General features: G+C 41.2%; 1 protein-coding gene across 1 annotated transcript in view; it reads right to left on the reverse strand.

The window, feature by feature from the left end:
- The window catches only part of rab2a (RAB2A, member RAS oncogene family), a 77,619-nt gene that overhangs the window by 48,924 nt on the left and 4,304 nt on the right, over positions 1 to 24,391 (reverse strand). The window contains exons 2-3 of the mRNA XM_072571579.1: positions 2,722 to 2,793; positions 341 to 408 (exon numbers count right to left, since the gene is read on the reverse strand). Of these exons, the coding sequence (XP_072427680.1) occupies positions 341 to 408; positions 2,722 to 2,793 (140 nt within the window). The remainder of the gene's footprint in view (positions 1 to 340; positions 409 to 2,721; positions 2,794 to 24,391) is intronic.

Genomic DNA, 24,391 nt, shown 5'->3' on the forward strand with positions numbered 1-24,391 from the left:
CGTCTGCCCTATAACCACAATGCAACTATTCTAACTGAATCCCTACACCACAATTTTATGAAATAATTAACCACAACTTGAGTTTTTTTCTACAACTGAGCTTTTAGAAACATTTTAAATAGAAGAGTCCTCTCACAAATAGTCATTAAAGTAAAAAGACAAGAATTTAACTATATGTAGGAAACATTTTCAGAAAGCAGCATAAAGGTCAAACCTAATTCAACTGATTTAATGATTTATGTCTACCATATATTTAAGCTCCAGTCATATGAACTAGTAATGTGAACCAGTTTAGCAATTGGATACATTATAAATAATTTGAAATTTAGAAAAGACTTACAGTATCCCAAATCTGAAGTTTTATTTGTTTTCCATCGATGGTTATCATTCGAGCACCAAATTCTACACCTGAATTCAAAGTGAAAAAATAACATTAATGGCTAAAGCCTAAGACAATTTTGTAACAGCAAACTATGTATTAGAGCTATAGAGTGAAAAGAAATACAAATTTCTAAATTTAAACACAAAGCTTCTTTCCAAATTAGTGACATTTAGCATTCTACACAGAACCCAATACAAAATACAACTGAATGCAATTCAAGATAATTAATTTCAAAAGGTGACAATTTAATATTGGATATATGAAGTTTAAACTGCTCATTTCATCCATTTCTGATTTCAAAATTTTATTAATCTCCATAAATAAGCTGCTCTGTTGTACGAATTTCATGTGCAACACCATTCCATAAATGCTTAAAGCCGCCAAAACTTCAATTATTGGAAAGTTTACCAAATTATTATACAGCAGCTGAGAGAAAGTGAGGACTGCAGATGTTGGAGAGTCAGAGTCGAAGGTAACCTACTCACTATCTCACATCCCAAGAGCAGATGGGACTTCAATCTTGGCCATCTGGTTGAAGAAAGGTGGGAGAGGAGGTTGAGGATTAACCATAATAGTGTTAAGTGACCAAGCAGACATGACCTTATGACCTACTGTTATTTCTTAAACCTATATGTTTATATTTGTCGAAACGTGTGGCACTGGAGAGGCGCAGGTCAGGCAGCATCCAAGCAGCAGGATAGTCAATGAAGGACGATGCCCTAAACGTCAACTCTCCTGCTCTTGCCTTGGTCACTTAACACTATTATGGTTAATCCTCAACCTCCTCTCCCCACCTTTCTTTCTTCAACCAGATGGCCAAGATTGAAGTCCCATCTGCTCTTGGGATGTGAGATAGTGAGTAGGTTGGTTTCGACTCTGACTCTCCAACATCTGCAGTCCTCACTTTCTCTCAGTGGCTGTATAATTAATGTACAAGGAGCCATAAATTCTCTAAATACCAATAGCTACCAGGATTTTTAAAATTGTTATTCAATTCTAACTAAAGTGGATGGATTTCCCACATTTTACTCCATCTCCTCGCATCCTGAACAATTTGCATCCCTTTAGCTTTTCATTTGGTCTTCACAGCTTACTTCTTGCTTTGTAAAATTAAAATTAAACTTAATATTACTTTATTTGTTCATCCAAGTCATTAATAAGAATAGCAAAGAGATGATCTACCAGTTACATCCACCCACCCTCAAAATGGCTGGCTTGCATCTAGTTGATTTGTTAGTTAATAATCCTCAATCCATGCCATCCTCCCAACTGACTGAGCCCTACCTAATCTGTCCATTTTAATTGTGGACTCCAGTCAGACCTCAAACAAAGGGCAAAGAACTTAAGGAACACTTTAAACGTTTGACAATGCACAATACACAACCATCTCTCTCCACCCTGGAGGCTTCCTGCCTTCAATCCTGATGAAGGGCTTTTGCCCGAAACATTGATTTTCCTGCTCCTCGGATGCTGCCTGACCGGCTAGGCTTTTCCAGCATCTGCTGCCCTCACTTTTGCCACAATACACAACCCTCCAGACAACTGAATTCAATAATTTCCAATCATAATTCATATTGGTTTCTTCCAAACGGTGGTGCTTGCAGTGGTTTCTCCATAACATTTAAAAGCTTCCTCTAGCCTCATTTTATGTTTCCTTAGTCTATCCACTTTTGCCTTGCAAAAGACATTGTCATTTAATATTTCCGGCCTTTCACAAAATCACTGACCTTCCCCTTTGTCCTGCCCCCTGCCATTCAACATTGGTTGGGTCTGGTGTAAATGGTGATGAGCCAGTAGAGGGGAAATGGTGACAAGCATCACAGACGAGCTGGCTCAGGTCTAATGGACTCATTACGCTATATCTCTATTTTTCTTATTCTTAAAATTATTCAAAATGGCAATGCATTGTGGCGACAGGGGAAAAAATTTCACTACTTTACTGTGTTTTTAACTGTAAAATACTCCTGACAAAACCATACATTCTATTGTTCCTTCCTAGTCCCTTTACCTGCATCAAATCTGTTACACCTCTAACTTAAAACATTACCCATTCCTCCACTGACAGATGCTACCTGACCACAAGCATTTCCCATTTCTAATTTAAATTTTCTGAATCCAGTATTTTGCTTGAGCAGAATATAGGTGTGTACACTGGGGGTGCAATAAATTACCGCAGAGACACCAAGGGTATTCTCACAACCTAGCAGGATGTCATTTAACAGTAACAGCGAAAGAGGGGTTTGGTCTTTCTGATGTATATAGTAAACTATTTTTAAATGAAATTTCTATTGGGAGGGGCAAGACGACAGCCAAAGAGATAGAGTATACTATGTACTCACCAATGGTAAGATCATGTACAGGTTGAAATCGCTTGTCTGTAAACTGTAGTAATAAACATGACTTGCCCACACCTGCAAACAAAAATTCCTATTAGTGTTAAATTCTGTACACTCTGATAAAGAAATGCAAGGGCAAACAGTACCACAGTAACACTATTTCACAGAAAATAAACACAATAGATGACATATCCAAAGCAGATCAGACAAACCCAGCCACAAACTATACATTTACAAATATTACTAGTTGGTAAGGTCTAGCCAAGTTCTCAACATTGGCTGTGGACCCCAGTTAGCTTTATGGCATCAGGTCAAACATGGGCAACGAGACTCTGTTGTTACCAAGTACTTAGCTGACAAATAAATTCTCCTCCATATTGAGCAGCACCTTTGAGAAAGGAAGGCAGGCGGTGATGGCACAAAACATACTTGAAATCCCCATCCAAAGTCCATCATTAAGAATGGCTTGATAGAACCACTCAGGTAGGTAAAAACAATAACTGCAGATGCTGGAAACCAAATACTGGATTAGTGGTGCTGGAAGAGCACAGCAGTTCAGGCAGCATCCAACGAGCAGCGAAATCGGCGTTTTGGGCAAAAGCCCTTCATCAGGAATAAAGGCAGTGAGCCTGAAGCGTGGAGAGATAAAAGCTAGAGGAGAGTGGGGTGGGGAGAGAGTAGCATAGAATACAATGGGTGAGTGGGGAAGGAGATGAAAGTGATAGGTCAGGGAGGGGAGGGTGGAGTGGATAGGTGGAAAAGGAGCTAGGCAGGTCGGACAAGTCAAGGAGACAGTGCTGAACTGGAAGTTTGAAACTAGGATGAGGTGGGGAAGGGGAAATGATGAAGTCCACATTGATGCCCTGGGGTTGAAGTGTTCCGAGGCGGAAGATGAGGCATTCTTCCTCCAGGCGTCTGGTGGTGAGGGAGCGGCGGTGAAGGAGGCCCAGGACCTCCATGTTCTCGGCAGAGTGGGAGGGGGAGTTGAAATGTTGGGCCACGGGGTGATTTGGTTGATTGGTGCGGGTGTCTCGGAGATGTTCCCTAAAGCGCTCTGCTAGGAGGCGCCCAGTCTCCCCAATGTAGAGGAGACCACATCGGGAGCAACGGATACAATAAATGATATTAGTGGATGTGCAGGTGAAACTTTGATGGATGTGGAAGGCTCCTTTAGGGTAGAACCACTCCTCAAGTGACTGAGCTCTAAAAGGTTGCTAGACACTGTGGCTGGGGTTTAAGAAACCAGCAATTAGGAAAAACACATTTGGCCTCATCTTCACCAATCTGACTGCAGCAATTCCAATTTCAAATGCTTTCTAATTTGTACTTTGTATTTTCTCTACTCCATCCCCCTTCCCCAAGTTCCAATATTCCGTATTTCACGAGTAATTGGTCTCAGCACAAAGCCGGAATGTTGACATGCCTCCTCAGAATATCTCGACTGAACATTATTGATCTTTTCATAAATTGCTGTTGGAATGCTGGATTTAGCTGTGTGGATATCACTTGCTCACAGGCTCTCACTTTGGGATTTTACAAAGCAAGCTAGCATGAATAAGACATCCAAATGGTGGTAAGCTCTCTACAGCTTCCCTCCATGGAGGGCACACATGCTTCAACTTGGAACAAATCAGATTGAAGAATGGGCTGGCACGTTGAACCAGGAAGTTAAATTTTAAAAACACTGAAATACACGTTAAAAATGGAGGCCGAAAGCAAAAGCGAAAGAACGAGAAAGTCAGAACAACTTGGAGATTCATAATTTATGAAGCATGCATTCCTCAAGCTTTTTTGCTAACCCACCACTAAATCATCTGTTTGACTATTTTGATTACTCCCACAAGGTAGGTAATTTGCATGACACTCATAAGTCCCCTCAAATTCTAACCTATGATTTTATTTGGCTTAAAAATTTAAATTATGGAAAAGGATAGGTCTGGTTGACAGGTTCCTTAGGGTGGGAGTTTGAAACTAAGGGGCACAGTTTTAAGGTGGGAGGAGAAGTTTTAAAAAAAGGACAAAGGCCAACTTGTGTTTTTTTAAATACTGAGAGGGTAGTGTGTGAAATGAACTGCCAGAGATGGTGTTGATTGCAGGTACAGCTTCAACATTTAAGACATTTGGATAAGTACTTAAAAAGGAAAAGGTTTGGAGGGATATGGGGCAAACACAGGCAAGTGGAATAGCTTACAGAACTAATTTACTTTGGGATGGACGAGTTGGACTCAAGGGTCTGATTCCATTCTGTATGACTATTCTAAATTGGGGCAAGACTAACGGACGGTATTAGGAACTTTCAAAAGTTGGTTGTGGGAGGCTGTTCTCAGGTAAAGGGACATTTGACAAATGGGAGGCTTTTTAAAAAAAGGTAACGAGAGTTCAGGGCCAGCATGTCCTGGTTAGTGAGAAAAGGCATGGCTGGCCAGAGTAGGGAACATTGGAAGACTAGAGATATTGAGGCTCTGCTCAACAAAAAGGAACCATGTGTCAGGTATAGACAGCTTGGATCAGAACATTGGGAGTTTACTTAAAAGGGAAATTTGGAGTGCAAAAAAGGGGACATGAGATAGCTTTGGCAAATAAAGTTCAGAAAAATCCTAACAGATTCTATAAGTACATCAAGGACAAGAGAGTAACGTAAGCAACCTATTTCCAGCATAAATGCAACATTGTTGCTGTATAACTACTGAGCCAAAGATAAGGACGCTAGGTATTATAAAGATTGTGATGTAGCTGATTCATGATTGATGCTCTGCATTTGGTCCAACTAGTTCATTATGATGAGAGGATTCCTTTAAGCAATGATGCTTTCATAGTGGAAATTCTTTCAGGGAAGAATACATCTAATTTTACCAAGATAAAACCTGAAACTGAAGCAACTTTGTATCTGAATTGGTCATGACCATACTTCTTTGACATTACAAGTAATTCAGTAATAGGTTATCATTTACATTTCTCGCACAAGGTGCTCTAGATATTTCTTTCTTGCTAACTCTCCAACCTCTCACTTTCAACCTTTATGAAACCTATGATATAGTGTTACTTTGATCTGACTATTATGAATATGAGGGTGTGTAGTATCGAACAAATTTCAAAGTTATGAATTATTGCAGATTATGGTGGCACGGTGGCTAGCACTGCTGCCTCACAGCAGAGACCTGGGTTCAATTCCCACTTCAGGCAACTGTGTGTGGAGTTTGCACATTCTCCCCGTGTCTGCGTGGGTTTCCTCCAGGTGCTCCGGTTTCCTCCTACAGTCCAAAAATGTGCAGGTCAGGTGAACTGGCTTTGCTAAATTGCCTGTAGAGTTGGGTGAAGGGGTAAATGTAGGGGAACGGTTCTGGGTGGGTTCTCTTCGGAGGGTTAGTGTGGACTTGTTGGGCTGACGGGCCTGTTTCCACACCGTAAGTAATCTAATCTAAAACAGGGCTCCTTAAAAGTTCAGGAAAGTCATCTATGCATGGAGCCATATGAGACAGATGAAATCCTAAACATTTGTCAGTATTTGCTCTGAAGAAAGAAATGAAAGATAGGCAACTCTTGGAAAAAAAGGTCTTCATGTCTTGAAAACAGTCCATTTGACAGAAGTAGTACTGGAGGTCTTAAAATGCATAAAAGATTGATAAATGCCCAAAGACATTATGGAAAACGAGGGAAGAAATTGCAAGGTCCATAATCATCAACAACCACCACAGGTGAGGAGCTGGAAAACTGGTTGGGGACTAATGCTGTGCCATTATTTAAGGTAGGCTGCAAGAACCCTGGAAACTGTAGACCAGTGAGCCTTACATCAGTGATGGAGGAAATTGAGACAATCTACGTGCATTCAGAAAGGCAAGGACTGATTAAGGCTTCTGCATGTGAAACTGTTCCGCACAAACTTGATTCAGTTTTTATTTGAAAGGGTGACCAAGATGATGGATGAAGGCAGAGCGGTAGACCTTGCCCGCATGGCCTTCAGTGAGGCTTTTGACAAGGTTCCACATGGTAGATTCATTACTAAGGTTAGATCATATGGGATCCATGAGGGTCAGTGTGGATTCAGTGGGTCAAATAGCCTGCTTCTGTACTGTGGGCATTCTATGATAACGCAAGTGCAAAAAGCCATGAAGATGGATTCAAATACAGCAGAGATGTCTTGCTGCAATTGTACAGGGTCTGTACACAGCTTTGGTCTCCCTATTGGACGAGGGAGTATAATGAAAGCTTACTAGTCTGTCTCCTGGATGACATGGAGAGCCTGGTCAATTAGGTCTATATTCACTTGAGTTTAGAAGAATGAGGAATGACCTCATAGCAACCTATACAATTCTAACAGGACTAGATAGAATAAACACAGGAAGGATGTTCCTGATGACTGGGGAGACCAGAATCAGGGTCAGAGTTTAAGACTATTTGGTGAGCCATTTAGAACAGATGAAAAAACAACTTTCAGAGAACGGTGAGATCAAATTCTCTGCCTTGGGAAGTAATTGAGGCCAAAGCGTTAGATGCTTTCAAGGAGTTAGATTAGATCTTAAGAGCTGAAGAAATCAAGTTTGGAGGAGAAAGGAGTATCAGTGATTTAAGTTTGATGATTAGCCATGGCATATTGAATAGTAAAGCAAGCTCAAAGGCCTGAATGGTGCTTCTTGTTTCAATGCATAAAAAGGTTTAAAAGGATGTTGCCAGGTTTGGAGGATGCTATAGGGAGAGGCTAAATAGGCTGGGGCTGTTTTCCCTGGAGTGTCACGGGCGGAGGGGTGCTCTTATAGGGGTTTATAAAATCTGAGGGACATAGATAGGGTAAATGGACAAGGCCTTTTCCCTGGGGTGGGGAGTCCAGAACTAGTGGACATAGATTTAGGGTGGGGAGATTTAAAAAGGGACCCAAGGGGCAACTTTTTCACGCAGAGGGTGGTGCGTATATGGAATGAACTGCCAGAGGAAGCTCAGCTGTTCCCTCTACCTCAAACCCTCCAACCCTGGCATCATCCTTGTAAATCTTTTCTGAACCCTCCAGAAGATGCACTGCAGAAATTCAAAGAACCTCAGGCAACACTTTACAAATCCATGACCATTTCCATCTGGAAGGGCAAGGATTGAGATACATGGGAATAACACCCTATGCAAGTTCCCCTCACTATCTTGGCTTGGAAATATACTGTCAGCTGTTTCCATGACTTGAATGCTTGTGATGTAGTCCTACCAAATCTTGAGAATGCTGCAAGGGTAGTGCTATTGGAAGCACTCTAGAAGACATCTGTGGCAGCTCTACAGAATCCATGATTCTGTGCAGGACAGAAAATAGTCGTGTGAACTATAGGTTTGCCCTGAGACTGATGTGCACTGCAAGGCTCAGGTTACTCCACACAGTCTGCCAAATTGGCTGCTTGCTTTCAAACGTTTGTCTACTTTTTGTCGATGGCAGCAAAGAAATGACACACCAAATAGGTCAACTGTTGGACAACGTTCAGCACAGTACTAATGGCATTATTTTGTGGTCTATATTCATTTTGGAGTGCAGGTTTTGATTCAAAAAAATGTATTTAATAAAAAGACCTGTGCCTCAAAAAGGTTTTTGGACTGTGAGCTAGCAGTGCATAACTCAGGTGAAATGCTCACTGATTAGTTTTTCCGTGTGAAAAAGTCTGAAGATACTAAAAGATGAAAAAACCTCCAGTCTAGAAGCATTTGTAAATTCCCTCTGAGATCATACTGATGACCATTAAAGGGCATCATTACTTCACACCATTGGAGAATCAGAAACTCAACTGGCCAATGTTGCGGTTGACTTGTCCCTCCTGATGTTCAGAAAACTTCAGGTCACAAACCTAGTGGCCAAATATTATGCGAGACTTCTCCCAAGTTCATCTTTGCTCAGTGTCAAATGTTATGGTAATGGCTACAACAATGAGGTAAAGATCTATGACAAATCAGTGAAAAACATGGAGGGTTAAAGAGTGTCCAAGCACTAGGTCTGTGATGTGCCTTTACTCAAAATAAATTCTCACTTCCCAGGGAGCCAAATGGTCTCCACAAGCCAGTTCAGACATACTGTAGTCAATATCTTTCCATAAATATAAAAGGAGGGTGATACCAAGGTCATTGCAGCAATCCAACTTGTGTCCAAGGTGATGCTAATGGCAGAGATCATGTGGAATCCTTCCCTACTCCTAGCAAGTTGTTACAAAAATCATGGAGCTGGCCTGTAGGGTAGGGTCACCATACTTCAAGACTTTAGAGATGGCATTCCATCATCTTTGGGGCTCTTGTTACTCTTCACCTGACTGATGTGGATCCAGGTTCTTCCAGAGTGGCTGTCAGCTTTCTTGGCATATAGTTATTATTAGATGCAGTGGATAGCATTTCCATACATTTTTCAGTAATAAAGTACACAGGGCTTCAAAATACTCTGACCTGCACTCCAAGATTGACTTATCAGTGTATAATGCTTAGCTAATGGAACTCTTCAGGTTGGTTTCAACTGAACATGCTGGCCTACACAGATTTGAAAACTTGAGGTTTTTTGCCAGCATCCTAACAGTCAAGATTTTGCTCCAGCTGTGATTCACAATCATTTTGGACATTCCTCAGTTTACTTGGAAGGGTGTTGCAGATTTGACAGTAGACTGCATTTTTCTCTTGGTTGGCTGACTGAATCAGATGAGCTGACCTTTATATTGGGAGCAAATCTGGGATTTCTGACATTTCAATCATTGGGAATAGCTAGTACTGCAGCTTTGTGCGCCCAGCACAAAATACAACCACCTGCTTTTCAGGTGAATTAGTGAACTGCAGTAGGATTCTGATTAGAGAGAGAGGTAGTTACTATCATGACCACACACCAGGGTTATCTTCAGTGTGTTCTCGGAACCAAGAATTTGTATATACTTGTTTGCTACCCTCTTATCTTCTGAATGATTTCAGTTCAAAAAATATCCAAGTACCAGATCAAAAGGTTTGTTTTTATTTTTAAAATCACTCCCAACATATGGGAGTCATAAATGCTGTGCCAACATTTATTGCCTGTCCCTAATTGTCCTTAAGGTGGTGGGAATGAGCTGCTTCCTTGAACTGTTACATTCCATGTGCTGTTGGTATGCCATTTATGGACAAGTTTCCTAATTTAACAATAGTTGTGCAGATAGAAAAATCATGAAGCTAACGCTAAAACAGATTTAAGCAAAGGATATGAATTATGTATAAACCAAAAATTAGCTGAACCTCTATTGCTGCAGGCTTAGTTTGCTTGAAGGTTCTTTTTCCTAAGTGATAGGGTTGATAACAGTCCGATTCAGCAAGTGCATTGCAGTTGAGAGTTGCTCCTACAAATGGGCTCGGTAGGATAGCTCCTTAGAGAGCAAGGCACTCTGTTGCACTTTGATGGCACTGCAAGGGTGTCTCTTGGTACCCTCATTCAGCACAATTGTTCTGGATACCCTCACGTCTCCCTGCTGAGAAGTAATGGCTGCTTCAAGAAGTCACCTGAATTTCAGACTTCTATACAGTTCAAAACTTCATGATGGTAATTCCAAATTATTGAATCATGCTTCCATACTAGATATGGGTCTAAAATGAGGTGGAAGACCAATGCATCTACTGCATTTTAGTGAGATAACTTTAGAAAATTAATTGTCCCCAATTTCAGCTTCACTGGCTCTCATTTGGCCAGGTATTTTAAAGATTGGAAGGGTAAATCACACATCCACTTTAAGCCACTGTCAATTAGTACTGCTTACTACTGGAAATATTAACTTAATTTCTCAAGGACTACTGAATTTCTTCTTGCTGTAAGTAGCCTCATTCCAAACCAGCTGAATCTATAAGTGTAATTATCTGACTTCTGGCAGAAAGACAGGATCACTTTATGAAATATGGTTAACACCACATTTAAATGCTAAACAAGATGGCAAGAAACTACATGTTACATAACTTCATATTAGTGTTTAATTTTATTCATGGCCAACTTTAAGTTTAGAAGAGATGATGATATGGGACACTGCATTCTGAACAATGAGAACAGATTTAAATGTTTTGCACACCTTGGTTATGACAAGGGAAACACCAATCCTCAGAGAAATAGGATAAGCAACAAACTGAAAAAATCTTCAGTTACTGACTTAAGAATCAAATTTCATAACGGTTAGGTTTAGAGGTACAATGTCTGCAGTATTCCCAAGTTAATAGAAAAATAGATTTGTTTACAATCGTACATAGCAATAAATGTGGTACAGTGTGCTGTACATTAACTTTCATTTCCTAGCTCTGCACATTAAAAGTAACATTTTACACAAGCTCTGGTGATACTGATACAGTCCTGCATTGAACATAGTGACTTCACCTTCACATACCCTGAACATACCTAAGTGGCAAAGGTAGTCTTGAGGAAGAGCTCAGAATACATTAAGGAAACAACAATCCTTCAAACAGTAAATTTTGCGAACAACCAGTGAATAGCCAATTTTAAACCTGGTGGTGCATAGTGAAATAGGATTAATGATCTCAGTGCACTCTGCTTTAACCAAAAGGGATCACAGCACGAACTTTGTGCTAGATTTAAGGATGTGAAATGTGGATCTGAAAAGTGTCTAAAAAATGTAAAGCATAATGTCATTGCAAAAGGTAAAAACAACAGTTGGTTAATTTAACTGAATGGGATTAAAATGTACTTAAAAATTGTGCCAAACAAGATATTTAAAAATATTTTTCATATAGAAACACGCTTTAAGAGAGAGATAAACCATTGGTGACAAAGGACTATGATGATACACAAGCTTGAACTGGCAATAAACATAAAGACAGTAAAAGCTTCTGCAAATAAAGCAGTACAACTGAAGTTAACATGAGTTCCTTCGAAGCAGAGATGGGAAGAAAGGAAATAACAATGAACCTTGCTCCTCTGTCAAAACAAATCACCCCAAGAACAGAAAATTAAGGACAAGTGGGAGAAAAAGTACTCAGCAGACTATAGCAGCGAAAGGCTGACAGTGCTTAAACGCATTAAAAAGGTGGTCTCAGAAATATGGATGCATTTGGTTGCAACCTTCAAATGTCCAGTGATGAAATAATCCCTGTGATTAAAAACTGAAAATATAGCAAGGGAGAGTGACTCAACGGAATACATTTCATCAGGAAAGTACTGGAACAGATTTGAAAAGCAGTAGATTTTTCCAAAATCTTAAGACATTTAGAAAATTACAAAATAAACAGACAGAATTATATGGTGTTGAGAAAGGGAAACAATGTTAAAGCAATTTTGATATAACGAGCAGAGTAAACAGAAAACACGAATTGTAGACCTGGATGTCCAACAGGCATTCAATAGTCTCCTGCATAAAAGAAAAACAATTGAGGTAGATTTTGGGTATATTAACATGGCTTGAGGACTATAATTTGTAAAGGGCTATAGTGATCAGTGTTGGGGCTTCAACCACAATTTATATTGATGACCTGAATGAAGGGTCTGAGTGCATCGATGCCAAATTTGCCATCATAGAAAATCAGGTGCAAGACCAACCAGAGAACATAGAACATCACAGCACAGTGCACGCTCTTCAGCCCTCAATGTTGTGCTGATTTGTGAAACTAATGTAATGCCCATCTAACCTACATCGTTCCATTACTATCCATATGTCCAATGCCCTTAACGTCAGAAAGTCTACTACGGTTGGAGGCAGGCTGTTCCACACCCCTATTACTGAGTAAACAAACTACCCCTAATATCTGTCCTATATCTATCACCCCTTAATTTAAAGCTATGTTCCCTCGTGCTAGCCATCACCATCTGAGGAAAAAGGCTCTCCCTGTCCACCCTATCTAACCCTCTGAATATCTTATACATTTCAATTAAGTCACCTCTCAACCTTCTTCTCTATAACAAAAACAGCCTCAGTTCCCTCAGCCTTTCCTTCCATACGAGGCAACATCCGAGTAAATCTCCTCTGAACCCTTTCCAAAGGATCCACATCCTTCCTATAATGCGGTGACCAGAACTGTACATAATACTCCAGGTGCAGTTCCAGTCTTCTGGCCTTGTACAGCTGAAGCATGACCACATGGCTCCAAAACTCAATCCCCCTACCAATAACCACCAACACACCATATGCCTTCTGAACAACCCTATCAACCTGGGTGGTAACTTTCAGGGATTTATGCACCTGGATACAAATCTGTTCATCTACATTGCCAAGAATTTTACCATGAGCCCGGTACTGTGCATTTCTGTTATTTCTTCTGAAGTGAACTACCGCACACTTTTCCACATTAAACTGCATTTGCCACCTCCTCGTCCAGCTCTGCATCTTCTCTATGTCCCTCTGTAACCCGCAACATCCTTCGGCACTATCCACAGCTCTGCCTTACCTTAGCGTTATCCAAAAATTTACTAACCCATCCTTCTAAGCCCACATCCAGATCATTTATAAAAATGATAAACAGCAGTGGCCCCAAAACAGATCCTTGCAGCACACCATTGGTAACCGAGCTCCAGGATGAACATTTCCCATCAACCACCACCCTCCGTCTTTTTTCAGCCACCCAATTTCTGATCCAAACAGTTAAATCACCTTCTATCCCAAAACTCCAATTTTGTGCAATAGCCTACCATGGGGAACCTTATCAAGCACCTTCGTGAAATCCATATACACCACATCAACCACTTTCCCTTATCTACCTGTTTGGTCACCTTCTCGAAGAACTCAGTAAGTTAGTCAAGCATGACCTACCCTTCACAAAACCATGTTCATTGCCCCTAATCAAATTATTCTTTTCCAGATGATTATAAATCCTCTCTTATAACCTTTTCCAACACGTTACCCACAATCAAATTAAGGCTCACTGGCCTATAATTACCAGGGTTATCCAGACTCCTTCAACAAGGGAACAACATTTGCTCTCCTCCAGTCTTCTGGCACTATGTTGTCATTGTCTGCAGGAATAAAGATCAAAGCCAAAGGCTCTGCAATCTCCTCCCTGGCTTCCCGGGAATCAAAGGATAAATCCCATCCGGCCCAGGGGTCTTAGCAATTTTGGAAGATCTGAAAATAGATAAAAACTCCTCTGTCAACCTCCCTCTCATGTAATCTTGTAGCCAGTGTCTCTGTATTACCACTAACATTTCCTTTTCCCAATGTGAATCCTGATGAAAAGTATTCATTAAGTGCTTCCCCATGTCCTCAGATTCTACCCACAACTTTCCACTATCTTTGATTGGCCCAAATCTTACTCTAGTCATTCTTTTATTTCTGACATACCTATAGAAAGCCTTCGGGTTTTCCTTGACCCTATCAACAACTTCTCATGTCCCCTCCAGACTCCTCTTCGCCCTCTCTGGATCTTTTGTGGCTGAAATAACTCTCAAGTCCCCTAACTGAGCCTCCACACCTTATCCTCACATAAGCCTTCCTCTTGAGAAGCGCTTCAACTTCTTTAGTAAACCATGGCTCCCTCTCTTGACAACTCCCTGCCTGATAGCCATATACTTATCAAGGATCGGTCGCAGCTGTTGAAGTGGGAGATGGCACAGGGCAGGCTAACACTAGGTACATAGACACACAAGATGGCTGAGTCATAAGTTGGTCATTTGACACACAAGATGGCCACCAGATCACAATACAGAGAGACAGCGGAGCAAACAGACACTGCCTGGGACCACCAGATTGCCAGCACAATGCACTCTCAGCCTAGTTGATTAGTTTAAGGCGGGTGGGGGAAATAATACGAGTAGCGTACACTGCTCGAAGTATCTGAGTCCAGCCAACACCTTTAATAAAAATGCTAACAGTTTGATATGGACTAAATACAAAGTGATAATACCCAGGGCTGCAGTAATCATCCCTCTCAGGAAGAGCGAATAGCGCCCATTACTACAGCAATGGACTTCCACACATATTGAAACTGAGTGTCTGCGCTGAAACTTAATTCCAGTGCAGTCATTGTCAAAGACTGCACCGGAATTGACAATGACTGCATCAAAACTATCAACGATTCTGCAATGTTTACAACAGACAATAACCTCATCACTGACCTATTATATCACAAAATGTATAAAAGTATCTTGACATGTGCTCCGGGTTGAGAAAGAAAAATCACACCTGACCACACTGCTGTCAGTGTCTCTCTCCCTAGAACTCTGGTATTTCTTGTACAATAAACTATCATTGAATCCTGACTCTGATTCAGAGGTTGATGATTTTTTCCCCATAACACTGTTCTTTGAATAAGCTCCACATTTTTGAAGAGTGATCATCCCCTGTAGTTTCCTTCCCCATTCTATGCATCCTAAACCTTGCCTAATCACATCATAATTGCCTTCCCCCAGTTATACCTCTTTCCGTGCAGTATATACCTATCCCTGCCTGTTGCAATTATAAACATAACCAAATTATGGTCACAATCACCAAATCTAACACCTGGCCAGGTTCAATCCCCAGAACCAAATCCAATATGGTATCACCCCTTGATGGCCTGTCTACACACTGTCAGAAAATCCTCCTGCACACATTGAACAAAAACTGACCCATCTAACCTACTTTAACGTTGACTGGAATACAATAGTTCAAGTCTCCCAAAGCAACTACCCTGTTACTCTTGCTTCCATCGACAATCACCTTTGCTATCCTTTCCTCTACATCTCTGGAACTATTCGGAGGCCTATAGAAAGCTCCCAACTGCATGACCTCTCCTTTCCTGCTTCAACCTCAGCGGATGAGTCTTCAAACACAGTATAGTTAATAAGTTTGCAGATGACACCAAAATTGGAATTGTAGTGGACAGTGAAGAGGGTTACCTCCTGAGTACAATGGGATCTTGATCAGACCGGCCCACGAGCCGAGGGAGGTGTTTGGAAAGAGTATAGAGGACAGGAGTTGGGAGGTCATGTAGCTCCTGTACAGACATTGGTTAGGCCACTTTTGGAATATTGCGTGCAATTCTGGACTCCCTATCGGAAGGACGTTGTGAAACTTGAAAGGGTTCAGAAAAGATGGACAAGGAAGTTGCCAGGGTTGGAAGATTCAAGCTATAGGGAGGGGCTAAATAGGCTGGGGCTGTTTTCCCTTTAGTGTCAGAGGCTAAGGGGTGACCTTAATAAAAAGGTTTATAAAATCATGTGGGGCATGGATAAAATAAATAGATGAGGTCTTTACCCTGGGTTTGGAGAGTACAAACCTAAAAGGCATAGGTTTAGGGTGAGAGGGGAAGATATAAAAGGAACCTTAGGGACAACATTTTCACACAAAGGATTGTGCACATATGGAATGAGCTGTCAGAGGAAGTGATAGAGGCTAATACAATTACATCATTTAAAAAGCATTTGGATGAGTATGTGAATAGGACGGGTTTAGAGGGATATGGGCCAAGTGCAGGCAAACTGGACTTGATTAATTCAGGATATGTGGTCAACATGGATGAGTTGGACTGAAGGGTCTGTTTCTGTGCTATACATCTCTCTCTCTCTCTCATGCAGAGAAAGCGAGGATGGAATTAATTAGGAATGCAAATGGAATGTCAGCCTGACAGTAGTACAGAGTGAATTTTTGCCACAACTGCAGTGTCAGTAAGGTGGCATCAACAGCATTTTGTAGTCTTGGTCACCTTATTTAAAGGAGGAATATACTTACGTTGAAGTCCATTTGAAGAAAGTTCACAAAAGGAGAGATGAGGAGGTTATTCTATGAGGAATGGTTGAGTCTGCAAACATTTCAGTCTAGAAGAACAAGTGTATCAGAGAACATTAGTGGTTTCGCTAGAGGGCAGTGGAGGTTATTCTTTTGAATCTTTTAAGCCGGAGAGTGATTCTTGACTGAGAGGAGGGAGAAAGTGAGGATTGCAGATGCTGGAGATAAGAGTCGACGAGCGTGGTGCTGGAAATGCACAGCAAGTCAGACCAAGGAACAGGAAAATCGAAGTTGAGCATAAGCCAGTCACCAGGAATAAGGCTTGTGACCCTAGGGGGCTGAGAGATAAATGGGAGGGAGTGGGGCTTGGGAGGGGAAAGTAGCTGGAAATGCAATAGGTAGATGAAAGTGGGATTGAAGGTGATAGGTTCAAAAGGGAAGGTGGAGGGGATAGATGGACAGGTAGAACAGTGCCGAGTTATACAGTCTTAGATGTACAGCTTGGAAACAGATCCTTCGGCCCAACCCGTCCATGCCGACCAGATATCCCAACCCAATCTAATCCCACCTGCCAGCACCCGGCCCATAACTCTCCAAACCCTTCCTACTCATATACCCGTCCAAATGACTTTTAAATGTTACAATTATACCAGCCTCCACCACATCCTCTGGCAGCTCATTCCATACACGTACCACCCTCTGCGTGAAAAGTTTGCCCCTTGGGTCTCTTTTATATCTTTCCCCTCTCACCCTAAACCTATGCCCTCTAGTTCTGGACTCCCCAACCCCAGGGAAAAGACTTTGTCTATTTATCCTATCCATTCCCCTCATGATTTTATAAACCTCTAAGGTCACCCCTCAGCCCCCAGCACTCCAAGGAAAACAGCCCCAGCCTGTTCAGCCTCTCCCTGTATCAAATCCTCCAACCCTGGCAACATCCTTGTAAATCTTTTCTGAACCCTTTCAAGTTTCACAACATCTTTCCAATAGGAAGGAGACCAGAATTGCATGAAGTATTCCAATAGTGGCCCAACAAATGTCCTAGGGTTAGACTGGGTGGGTGGGGTAAGAGAATGAGGAAACTGGTGAAATCCACATTGACCCCGTGTGGTTGGAAGGTCCGAAGGAGGAAGAGGAGGTGTGCTTCCGCCAAGAGTCTTGTGGTTGGGGTTTGCCAGTCGAGGAGCCCCAGGACTCGCATGTCCCTGTTGGCGGTGGGTGGGGTGGGCCCTTGTTGTGTGTGGAAGGGTGGGGTTGAAGGACAGAGGTGTGGGAAGTGAAGGAAATGCGCTGGACGGATCATTGGCCACTTGGAAGGGAAACTTGTCGTCTTTGAGGGAGACAGCCATCTGGGATGTTCTATGATGTAACTGGTCCTCTAATTCCAGGATTAGTGGTTTGTCAAGGTAGATATTGAAAGTTTGAGGAAGGCACTGAATAAATGCTGGAACTGTACAAGATATTAGTTAGATTGCAGATGGAGGTTCAGGTTAAGTTCTGATCACTAGAAAGGACACTTGCTTCACAGAGCGTAGAGGAGATCAACAAGAATTTCATCAGGATTTGAAAAGTGTAGGTGTAAGGAAAGATCTCACAAGCTAGGGTTGATTCCCTTAGAATGGAGGAGGCTGAACTTAAATCCAGGTGTGTAAAATAATGAGGGCTTGGATAGAATAGACAGATTTCCTCTTGCAATTCCTGAGGGCCACAGATTGAAGTTTTGTTGAAGAATTAGAGGAACATAAGGAAAAGCTTTTGCACTCAGAATGGTGGGGTCTGTAATTTGCTATCCAGTTTGCAGAGGGGAAGAAATCTTCAGCTTAAAAATGAGCCTGAATCTTCACCTGAAGGAGCGTAACCTGCAAGGCTACAGACCAGGTGCTGGGAAGTGAAATTCGAATGGTGGTTAAGGCAGTCAGCTGACACAGGGTCAGCACATTGGCCTATTTGAGTTTGTGTGTGTTTCCTCCACAGTAGGAATCAAGCATTGGAGGGCACACTCTTGCAAGAAGAAAATCCCCTTTTTAAGACTGATTAATAGACAGATTCTTGCCCATCATGGAGTAAAGATTTATATAAAATAGTCAGGTAAGTGGAACAGAGGCTAAGATCTGACAGAATGAATGCCAAAGCAGGCTCAAAGGGCTGGACGGTTTACTACTTCTGTTTACATTTTGTTCTTGTAGGTCTTTGAGCTTTCAGTGAGCACATTTGCAAAACGCCACTTCTCTAAGTTAGCTGTTGCAGTCCCCTCCATGTAGCTGCAGTGATAAAATAAACAGTGACTCAACAGTACATCATCTCCCCTTTGAGCAGATGGAGTCCTGCTGCATAAATGAGAATACAGGTACAGTTGATACAGCCTGGCCGAGGAGCATCCTCCAGGCATCAGGCCCACCCTTCTGATTATTTAAGATTCTAACCCATACTGCACACTAAATTAGAAATGTTACTTTGAAATCAGTTGGTATTAAACGCTCCAATAAAATGTCTGAATTAAAAATTAAGCATCTTATTAGTATAATCCAAATTTCATTATTGTATTCTAATTGCACTGTAAGTAGGAATTCAGTACAGTAATAATCATTGGCTACACTTTAGTAAATTTTGGGTAATGGAATTTTAAATGCTGTAACTTTTACCATGTGTCATGACTACATATGTTGAATGGATTCATCACACTTTCACAGGGAAAATGCATATCCCCAATGGCAAGGCAGTTCCTTGGGTTACTAACAACCATTCAAGCCAATTGATAATGGGGCAAATTAAATCAATGTAATCTAATATGCAGAGAGGGGCAGAAATCCAGTAGATTTTTATTGAGCATAATTGGCACAGGGATATTTCTGTGCTAAAATGTCCAAGTCCCAGACAGATCAAATATTTCAAACAAAATTTGATGGTGGGTATGTGCAATTTTCATGCCATGCACATTTCGACATCCAGTTTAAAAACATATCCTTTCAAATTTAGGATTAAAGCTGACATTTTAATGACAGATCACTAAGAATGCTTACCACAAATCAGTTACAGCCTGTTGCTGCTTAACAAGTGCACAAATCAGAGAACAAACTCATTAGTGCTCTTCCCTTTCCAGCCATATCCAGTCCTCCAAAAGACTGAACTTCAGAAAAAGTCTCTAATGCTAGGTCCACACTGCTTTAAAAGAGATGTAGGCAAATCTCAAATGTAAAAATAATAATTGATCATGGTAGGGTTTTTTAAAAAAAAACTTTTTCACTTTTAAATGGGACAAAGCATGAAAGGCTTAGAGAGGGTAGAATTCTTTCTCTCTCCAGGAGGGTTTTTTAAGCCAGTACAAAATGTCAGGAGACAGAGCTCATTTTCAGAGATGAAGCTGGGCAATTAGTAGGTGCAGCTGTAGGGGCAGTATTTCAGTGACACTGACCATAATTCAGCAAGATTTAAGATAGTTGTAGATAAGGACAATAGCATAGCAGATTAAAAGAAAAAGTTCTGAATTGAGGGAAGGCGGATTTCAATAAGACAGGACCTGACCAAAACAGACCAGGAGCAAATCCCTACAAGAAAATCCATATCAAAGCAGTGGGAAATATTTAAAGGGTCAACAGTGAGAATGCAGGACCAACGTGCTCCCATAAAGATGAAGGTGAGACTAAGTGCAGAGAACCATGGATGGTTAAGGATTGGATAAGGAAAAAAGGAAAGCTTATGGGAGATATGGTACAGGAAGAGAGTGCAGGTGGTCACTTAAGAGATAAAGTGTAACAAGTAAAATCCAAAGGCACTTATTTGCATTTTAAGGGTAAGAGAATAATTAAGGAAAGAGTACGACCCATCGTACTATAGCTGAGGCTTTAAATGAGTACTTTACATCTGCATTCACAAATAGGACCATATATGCCCAGGAATCAAAGGAGGGAATTGTGATACACTTGAACAAACTAGCATGAGAGGGAGGATATATTAATGGTTTTAGTAAGCTTTGAAGTGGTGAGAAGTATCCAAGGGCTGCATTAAATACAAGAGCTTGGAGGTTGTGGAGCTATATATAAATGTTCATTAGGGCACAGCTGGAGTACTGCAGCAGTTCTGGTTTCTAACTATCGAAGGATGTGATTGCACGAGAGCCAAGGTTGGAGTGATTCAGCTATGAAGAGGGATTAGATGTATGGGGTTGTTTTTCTTAGAACAGGCTAAGGGGTGACCTGAAATGAGATATACAAAGTTCTGAGAAGCATAGACAGTGTAGACAGGAAAAAAAAACAAGCCCTTTAGTGGAGGGACAAATAACTCAATGGCACAGTTTTAAAGATAAGCAGCAGACGGTTGACAGGGAATCAGGGAAAGAAAATTCATTCAGAAGGTTGTGTATCTGAAACTGTCTGAGAGGGGGCAGAGGCAGGGGCAGGAACCCTCAAGAACTATTTAAGTGAACACTTAAAAAACCATGGTATACAGAAGACTATTATTGCTGGAAAATGAGATTGCGACAGATAGAAATTTGACAAACTGGCACAGGTACAATGAGCTGTAGAGTCTTGCTCCATGTTGTAAAAACTATAATACGCTAAACTTCAGGCAGCACAAAAATGAATTAATGATGAATATTTGTCTTAGAGATTAAAAGAACCCACATGGTTGATGCCATATCAAAACCACCTCTCTCTCTCAACTGATATACAACAATAAAAGTGAAATAGCCAACTATTACCCAACTCTTCCACTTGAGTCTATGGTTACCTAGTTGTATTCTTCCTCAGTTGGGCCACACAGACAAAGATGACGCTGTAGAAGTCAATAAATAAGGTGTCCAGTTAATTGTTGCTGAGTATACATTAGCCTTTCTTTAAAGTGAGCTCGCTTGAAGTATTCAATTATTTAAACAATCACTAAGATTCACCATTTCTCCTAGAAACTGAAAAACTGCAGTATCATATTACATAATGGTTCAAACTTTGATTATTTTCAGCTTTAGTTTTGTCTTACTAAAATTTAATTCTTTCACATGACAAATTAAACAAATTCCCCTCCCCTTTCTGGACCACTCCATCACCAGTGACTGACTAACCACGAATATCTACTACAAGCTCACCAACTATCTCAGCTACCCAGACTACACCTCCTACCACCCTAGCTCCTGTAAAAACACCATCCATTTTTCATAATTCCTCTGCCTCATCTGTTCCAAGGCTGACTAACTCCATTAGAGAAAATACCAGATGGCCTCCTTCTTCCAAGTTCGCAATTTCTCTTCCCACACAGTTGAGTGCCCTCTAGCATATTTCTTCCACTTCTCACAGCCCTTGAACCCCACCCAATACAACAAAGAGACCCCCCCACACCTTCCATCCTACCAACCTTCGCAACATCACATCATCCTCCGCAACCTAAAAACAGAAGTATATTTCCCTCCCTACTTCTATCAGCCTTCCTGAGACACCATTCCCTCTGCGACTCCCTTGTCAAGTCCACACCCTCCACCAGCCCGCACTACACTCCCAGCATCTTCCTCTGACACCCACAGAAAGTGCAAAACTTGTGCCCACACCACTCCCCTCCCCTCACCTCCATCCAAGGTCCCAAAAGGATCCTTACACATCCAACAGAAATTTACCTGTACCTGCAATGTCATCTACAGCATCCATTGCACCTGATGTGGTTTCCTCTACATTGGGGAGACAGGACGCCTACTTGCGATCGTTTCAGAGAATATCTCTGGGACACCTGCACCAACCAACCCCACCGCCCCGTGGCTGAACACTTCAACTCCCCCCTCCACCAAGGACATGAAGGTCCTGGTCCTCCTCCATTGCCAAACTGTTATCACCCAGTGCCGGGATGAAGAACACCTCATACTCTGCCTTGGGACCCACAAACACACTGGATCAATGTGGATTTCAACAGTTTCCTCATTTACCCCTCCTTCACCTTATCCCAGTCCCAAGCCTCCAACATGGCACCGCCAACCTTTCCTAAGACTACATTCACCCCACCTGACCTACTACCTGCATCTATGTATTGCATTCTCAGCTACCCCCCCCAACCTTTTCAAAGAACTGTAATAAATACTACACAAAAGAAAATTCCCAAACCCTTCATGAAGTCATGTGTTTTATAGTACTTTGAATATTCAAGTGTAGTCACTGTTCTAACAGGGAAAGGCAGTCATCAATTTACACAGAAAGGCTGCACAATCTATTGTGAAAGTTACTCGACAATCTGCTTTCGCGATGCTCAAGAGGAGAAACCATCAAGGCAGAAAAACAATTGAAGGTATTCCCATGACAGAAGATGGATGGACAATTTTAGTCTGAAATTGTTTAGAATATATAGTAATAAATGTCATTTTGGATTATTGTTGAATTCTTTGAAGTAGAGCTTGGACCCACAATATTCAGCTTTTCAGTCTGCCACAAACTCAGTTGAAAATTCCCTCTAAGCTGGTTAGGATTTCTATATTATAGAAAGGCAAATAGCAGTTATTCAAATAGCCAGGAACTGGTGAAATTGTCAGCCACTTGACTGACAGAAGGAATCAAATACCAGAAGGCCCACAAGCTGAAGCTTCTGACTCGCAATTTGGGATTAGCTGAACTTGTGGATGCTCGTCATGTGACTGTGCCAACAAGAGTAGCGTTAGACAGCGCTAGAGCACAAGATGACAGACAGGGCTGTAGCAATGGTAGCTATATCTACATCTTTAATGAGTATGCACGAGCTACATATTTAATGTGGATGACACCAGAAAGTGGTCACCTTTTCTCATATCATTCCTTTCCTTCATTAAATGAATCAAGATGCAAAGAATATTTCACGACAATGGTCTGAGACATGGACAGTACCAAAGTTGACACTTGTTGTGATAGGCAAGTGACATTATGTTGCATGTCAAGATACTAGCCATGCAATACAAAGCAAACAAAACCATCTTGTTGAGCTGAAGCATTTAAGGTTTATATCAATAAAGTGGACAAAAATGTACCAACAGAAAAGGGAAATAATCACTGATGCCTGCTGAGTCCTATCAATGCCCACTCCTCAGGCAGATTTCTTTAGCTGAGTGCACAAAACTGTAGAGATGCACTGGAATTTTGTATGGCAGCATAAAAACATGTCAGCAATGTTGTCAAACACAGTAGACATGTCCAAAAAGACAAGGCAAAGCAGAAAACAACCATTTTGTTTCTCCAGAGCTGCTTTGTGCAATCTTTCCCCAACGCTTCTCATTGCTTGTTATCATACAAGGTCAGACCATGAACAAGTTGAAAAATTAAATTTTCACTTGCTCACCTTTTTTTTTGACATTTTATAAAGCAAACGTGGCAATCTCAAAGCTCCACTTATCACAAATGTTTGGGAAAACTTTGATTTTAATTAATTGAAGGAACGCATTCTTGAATCCCACACAAATTAATTATTATACTCTGCACATCTAAGCATTTTAACATTATTACAATTTCTTATTCTCAAGATTGTTTCACAAATTGCACCAGCACATTATAATATCAAACCAATAGAAAGCAGCCAATACAAAGCAATAGAACCTCACTTGATATGGGCTGCTGAGTCAGACACTAATTAGAAGAGGAAAGAACAAAAAGGTTTTAATTCTTCAAGTGATTAACAAGATTTCCTTGTTGCTCTCGGCAATGTAAACACAATAATTCACACCTACCATTTTTATTCTTGACCAAGAGCTCTAAACAAAGTTTTAAATTCAGCCCTACTTATTTCCATGTTAAGCCAAGTGTCACAAATTAAGAGTCAAAGCAAAGGAGGCCATCTGGAAGATATCCCAAAGGAATGTGCTTTTAAAAATGCTGAGATTGCTGTAATGTTGGAAGATACAACAACCAACTTGTGCACATACAGGACCCAACAGCAGTGAGAATGTCAAGAGCAGGCCTGTTTTAATGGTGTTGGCTAACAGAAAGACATTACCCAAGGACAATAGAAAACTGCCAAAAACCTCAAAATAGCCCTGAGGGGGCAGAAAGGGCCTGGGTTTAATATCACAACTGAAAGATTGCATTCCCTCAGTACCACACTGAAGAATCAAGTTTGATAATATGCTCAAGTCTCTAGGA

Source organism: Chiloscyllium punctatum, chromosome 5, assembly GCF_047496795.1.
Source record: "Chiloscyllium punctatum isolate Juve2018m chromosome 5, sChiPun1.3, whole genome shotgun sequence".
Lineage (NCBI taxonomy): Eukaryota > Metazoa > Chordata > Chondrichthyes > Orectolobiformes > Hemiscylliidae > Chiloscyllium > Chiloscyllium punctatum.